The sequence below is a fragment of the Camellia sinensis genome, chromosome 15 (genome assembly GCF_055761805.1).
Source record: "Camellia sinensis isolate YWXY chromosome 15, ASM5576180v1, whole genome shotgun sequence".
Classification (NCBI taxonomy): domain Eukaryota; kingdom Viridiplantae; phylum Streptophyta; class Magnoliopsida; order Ericales; family Theaceae; genus Camellia; species Camellia sinensis.
The window spans coordinates 14,035,381-14,041,793 of record NC_138975.1 but is presented as its reverse complement, the minus strand read 5'-3'; the positions used below and the strand labels follow the sequence as shown (position 1 = coordinate 14,041,793).

Here is a 6,413-nt window from a genome sequence, read left to right as displayed (position 1 = left end):
ACAAACCCAGATATTAGATGAATGAATGAAAGAGAGAACCATAGTGTTAACCAAGTTAGCCAGAGTGTTAGACCAATAGATATGTATAAACGACACAACAACATGATTCCAATATATTAGACCAACGTGATTCCAAATTCTAACTCAAATTAGACCAATAGATATGTATAAACCCAGATATTCTAACTCAAATTAGACCAACATGATTCCAATATATTTTGAGGGCCAAACTAAAATCAAACCCAGATTAGACCAACCTAAAAAAAGCCCCACCCCAACAAAGACATCAAACCCAAATCATAAAACTAAAATCACACCAAACTCATATTGTAATAAGCTTACAGGAGTGGTCGAAATGAGCTCTGCTTTTGCAACCGAGCTGCTGGAGTGAACGACGATCGGAGTGAACCGAGCTGCCAGATAGAACCAAGCTGCAGGTCAGAGTGATTTTGAACGACGGTCGGAGTAAGCTCTGATGAAGCCAGAGAGAAATGCAGAGGCAAAAACTGAGAGAGAAATGAGTAGATAAAGAGTTTAAAATTTGAAATCAAGAAGAATAGAGAGAGAAAGGGTAGGTGAGAGGCAGACATTTGAGAGACAGAAGAAGAGTGTTTGAGAGACAGAACCGTTAGATGTTGATTAGGAAAGATCTCAGCCATTGATACAAATGTATCTCTCATATATTTTCACACATTTTCAAAAACCTTTGTGCCTTATTATATAGATATATATATATATTTTGGGTAAATTACTCTCACTTTGCTTGAAGTTTTTAAATATATATTGTGCAAGGAGCAAATATCTGTCGTTGTCCGTACTCCTTGTGTCCAAGCTGCACTTCACCCCGATCGACCTGAAAACACAGTGACCGTGAGCATTGCCGGGTGGTGCACTGCCGGGAAACCCTCTGACGATCAAGTTAGCACACAGGGAAAGAGAGAGAAAATAAGAGGCAAAGTGGTAGGTGAGTTATGACCAAGCTCTTGCTCGGTTGGACTAATGTGCAGAAGATCTAACCTGCCTAACTCAACGAGCAAATAAAGTGAACCGGGCTGGTAGTTCGATATTACCCCGGTTAAATAGGACCGGGCCTTGACCGAGCGCACTGTCACCTGCTCAGCCCAACCTACCTCGGCTTAAAACTTGCTTGGCCCAATTTAGCTCGGTCACTACTACGACCCAATGCCAAATTATGAAATCTCCCTCTCAATTGCCCTTTAAGTCCGTCCGTGCTAGCGTGACCGGAATTATATCCTCTGGCCGGGGTCACTGATCTGCTCGGCCCTTCACCTCCAGCCATTTACCGCGCTAAGTCTCACACTCAGTCTCGTGACTTGCTTAGTCGGCGCCTCGACTTATCAACCTGTCTTTTCAAGACTGACGCCGCTCTTATTACAGACATGTGTCGCCCATTTATTGGCCTCATACAGCCAACCCAGCTGCCTCACACTGTCTCTTTACATTCAAATTTTGGCGCCTCTTCTTCCCTTATATACTCGTTGTACGTCTCTTTACATCCCTCTGTCTTCTGTTCATCTTCTTTTCCAAGGAACCCTGCGAACTAGAGCCACTGTACAACCATCCCTACTCAACACGAGTCTTGTCCACATCGCAGCATTGTACTAATGGATTTGGCCTTGCCGTCGCCGCACAGAAGCACCTCCACACCTGGAAATCCGATTCTCGCCACTAAACTTGTAAGTCCTTCGAATCACCTCTATCGTTCTTTCTGTTCTTGGGCTCTCCATGCTCTTAAATTCAACTCTCATAAATGAGTTTAGTGTATGAAAATCATAGGTCTTAGGGCTTTGAAAGAAGTTAGGTTAGGGTTCTCCTCCAATGTGATCATAAAGACCTTCTTAGCCACTGTTCATCATCTTCTGTAATGAACACACTTGAATCTGGGATTGACCGGGCTTCAAACCCTCGTTTGATCCAAACTATAAGTGAGCTGAACAAGAACCATGTTTACACAGCCTAGATGAAGACCGAGCTAATAAATGCGTTGGGACGTTCAACTGGGCTAACATCTGGTCCGCTTCGAGCGACCGAGCTATTTAGTTCATCTAATTAGGCCGAGGTTTTGTTGTGCCTAAAGTGACCGGGCTGAAGTCAAGCTCGATTGCGCTACCGCGCTATCACTTACACTTGGCTTTTAACTGCAGAGTCCTAGGGGACCAGACACTACCACAAGGGCTCTCAAAGATCGAGTAGCCGCCGTGCAAAATTTAATCAAACCAATTCTGTCGAGCTGAACAAGCCGATCCTCCATGGGGCGCTATCGCTTCCTTGTAGACACGCCGGGCGCCCTTGCCGCGTTCCGCGAGGAGTATGGCGTCCCCGCCGATGTACATCTGGGGCTCGGTGAAAAGGGCATTAATCCGTGGGGCAGATTAGAATCTTGCCCTTCATCGTGCTAAGCATGATCGATGAAGGGTTGCGTTTCCCAGTGCAGTCCCTCATGTGCAAATTCTTGAGACGTACCGGGTTAGCTCCCACCCAAGTATCTACCAACCCCTTCAGAATCATAAATGGCGTAGCCGAGTTAAACAACTGGCTCAGTTTAAACCTGGGCCTAGCCGAGATCTTGCATCAATACACGCCCAGTCGAACAAAAGACAGCTTCAACTATTACCTAAAAATAAGACCGGATAGGGAATAATTAGTGACCGGCATGCCGGACAAGGACATGAATGATGACGACTTTTTCTGGGTGACTGGTAATTACAAAACGGTTGATGTGCTCGGTTGGTACATCAGCAAGAACTTCGATTCATCTTGTAAGCTCATGTTCCCAACTGATCTCTATTACTAAAATTGTTTGTGCCGAGCTAATTACTTTTTTTTTTTTTTGCAACTATTGAAGAATTGCAAGCAAACTACCAGTATCCCAATGAGGAAGCAATCACGGCGGTGCTGAGATACCAGCACCGAGATTGCCACGATCTCCTCGATTACGTCCCCTCTTACCATTATTCAACACCGCGTAGGAGCAAGGTTACAGACTTTCTCCGGGCTCCTTCTCCCCCATCTGACCAAAAGCTTGACGTACCCCTTATACGACTAACTGAGGAAGAAGAAATGGCGAAAATAAGCAGGATTAAGAATCTGATTACGGCTACTTTTGCCAAGATACCGAGCATGCCACCTCTTGCCCCCTTCACTGGCTAGAGCTCAGGAACCGTGATCGCCCTGGCTTCCACGGTCGTCCTTCTTGAGTCCCGCCGCTCTGGCAAGCGAGCCCGGTCGGCCGACCCTTCAGCTGAGCTTGTGGCCGAGCTAAGCACTGAATAAACAGCACAAGAAGCGGAGCCAGCTTCACCATGGAGGCCAAAGCTCAAACACTAGGCCAAAGAGATCTCGACCATCGCGTCTGTCAAGAAGGACAATGAGAACCTCCTGGCCTTCGACTTATCAAAGGCACTGTCGCTGCCGAGCGACGTAACCGTGAGCGATCATGTTCCTAACACCCTGCTCGTGAAATCCGCGGTCAAGTCCATGACCAGGGTACGTTTCAAAATTTTATCATGTCCCTGCTCGGTTAATCTTCTTATTTCGGCTAACACCTTTTTCGTTACACGCCATCCAGAAACAACACATGGTTATGGACTACATTATGAACCTGTGCCACGAGGTTGCCTAGCTAAACAATGCTGGTAAAAACGTCTCTACTGAGCTTGGCCGGGCTAAGGCTTCTCTTGAAATGGCCAACGCTGACAACGTCAGACTCCTTGGCCAGCTCGATAGAGCTGAGCAAGAGAGGGACAAACTGAAGGCCCAACTTGAAGCTGAAAAACAAGCAAAGCAGGTCGCCGTGGATAAGGCCAACAATCTCGGTTCAAAGAAGCTGAAGACAATTATATCAAGCAAGTTGAAGCCACCAAGGACATCTACTTCAAGTCCAGTTGAAAGGCTGCTTGTGAAAAACTCGGCCAAGGATCTGAGACCGAGGTGTTTGCCTCTCCTCCCCCCACCTTCCTGCCGGCCTATCTGATACCTTATGCCAATGAAGTCTTCAACTCTTTGCAAGAAGAGGCGGAAGAAGAGGCCGAGGAAGAGGCCATCCAGAAGGAGCCCGACGAGAAGGAAAAGGCTGCTGTTGTCGACCTATAAGTCGTGACAGAGGGGGCCGGGGACGAGTTTGTCGACCTCTCCTCATTAGCATAGCTTTTTTATTTGAATTTTTATAACCGAGCTATAAGCCTCACCTTATGTACTAAAATTCTCAATCAATGAAAAGTTCGCATTTTGCTTATATTCTTGTAATTTATGTTGGTTTTAATTTTGCAACAGCGATATACGTGCCTGACAAGTTACCCACTGATTGAACCGGGAAAATTATCTCGGTCTTAAGAGACTGGGACAAAACATCCAGTCTTCAATGATTGGTAACCGAGAAAAATCGTTTTCGCTAAGATCCAAGAGTTAAATAATTCATTAACTGCTAATGGTTGAACAAAATCATCTTGGCTAACAGCTCAGAGTTGAACAACTCGTCAACTCTACTAGCCGGGGTAAATCATCTTAGCTACAATCCTAGAGTTAAACAAATCATCAACTCTTTTAGCCGGGGTAAAACATCTCGGCTAATATCTCAAAGTTGAGCAATTCATCATCTCTACTAGCCGGGGTAAAGCATCTCAGCTACCATCCTGGAGTTGAACAAATCATCAACTCTTTTAGCCGGGGTAAAACATCTCGGCTAAAATCTCAGTTGAACTTATTCATTAACTCTACTAGCTAGGGTAAAGCATCTCGGCTAGAATCCAAAAGTTGAACAAATCATCAACCCTTTTAGCCGGGGTAAAACATCTCGACTAAAATCTCAGAGTTGAACTTATTCATCAACTCTACTAGCCGGGGTAAAGCATCTCGGCTAGAATCCAAGAGTTGAACAAATCATCAACCCTTTTAGCCAGGGTAAGACATCTTAGCTTCAAGGGTGGGTGCCCCTCATGCACTGCAGTTCTTCAATCACAACAAACTTCCTATGTAAAATAATTCATTTCCATTAGATATTGCATTCATGAATTCACATAATGACTGAGAGGATTACATTGGTAAATGAAGGGGAAAACTTGTCCCTTTACAAAAAATTACATTGAAAAATGGAAACTAAAAATAAAACAACTTCAAATTGGCTGTGTTCCACGGCCGTGGTATAGCTTTGCCATCCAAGTCTTCCAAATGATATGCCCCTTTGCCAGCCAGACCGGTGATCTTGTAAGGACCTTCCTAGTTTGCCCCCAGCTTTCCTTCGCCCGGCACCAGGGTGTTGCCCATTACCTTCCTCAAGACCCAGTCCCCAATTTTGAATGGTCTGGGGTGAACCGTCTTGTTATACTTCCGAGATAGTTCTTGTTGATATGCTGCGACATGGATCAGGGTCTTTTCTCGGCGCTCTTTTGCGCGGTCCAATTCTAAGGCGATGGCTTCGGCATTCAAGTTGGGCTCAAAATTTTCGTTGCGGACAGTTGGTATACCGATCTCCAACGGGATGACTGCCTCCATATCATATGCCAAAGTGAACGGTGTCTCCCCAGTCAAGCGTCTTGGTGTTGTTCGGTAAGCCCAGAGAACATTTGGCAGTTCCTCGGCCCACTTTCCTTTGGCTTTCTCCAATCTCTTCTTCAGCCCATCCAAAATGGTCTTGTTTGATGCTTCGGCTTGGCCATTGGACTGAGGGTAGGCCGAGGTGGAATTGTAGAATTCTATCTTCAATTCCTCACAAAATTCTCTGAACAACCGTCCGTCAAATTGGGTGCCATTGTCAGAGATCAAAGCCTTAGGGATGCCAAATCGCGTAATCACATTCTGCCAAATAAATTTCTTGACATCCTTTTCTTTGATAAACGCCAGGGGCTCAGCTTCAACCCACTTGGTGAAGTAGTCTGTCGCCGCAATGAAAAACCTGCAGTTGCCCGGCGCTATTGGGAGTGGTCTAACTATGTCAAGCCCCCACATTGCGAAAGACCAAGGACTCGTGAGGGAGAGGAGTTCTCTAGCCGGTTGGTGAATTTGGTGGGCGAACTTTTGGCCTTTTTCATATTTTTTAACATATTTCTACGCATCTGCTTGCATGCACGACCCCCAGTATCCCTTCGAAATAGCGTGGTAGGCTAAAGATCTCTCATTGATGTGATTTTCGCACATGCCTTCGTGAAGCTCGTAAAGGAAAGCCTCAACGCTATTTGGATTAACACACTTGAGATATGGACCGGTGAACGACTTCTTATACAAAGCGCCAGATGGAGAGAGCCAAAACTGCTCAGATTTCACCCGGACTTTGTGTGCTTCCTTTTTGTCGATCGGCAGGATCCGTTCTTTAAGGAAGAGGATGATGGGGTCCATCCAAGAAGGACCATGCTCGGTGCAGAATACTTATGTCCGCTCGGGGTCTTTAATGCTGGGTC

General features: G+C 45.7%; 1 protein-coding gene across 1 annotated transcript; it reads right to left on the bottom strand.

Moving 5' to 3' along the window:
- Window positions 1-5,235: 5,235 nt before the first annotated feature.
- Window positions 5,236-5,964, bottom strand: LOC145812803 (uncharacterized). The gene is made up of 2 exons (XM_082908030.1): window positions 5,812-5,964; window positions 5,236-5,715 (listed from the first exon to the last, which is right to left on the bottom strand). The coding sequence occupies exons 1-2, from the start codon at window positions 5,962-5,964 to the stop codon at window positions 5,236-5,238; spliced, it is 633 nt and encodes a 210-aa protein (XP_082764156.1).
- Window positions 5,965-6,413: the final 449 nt, after the last annotated feature.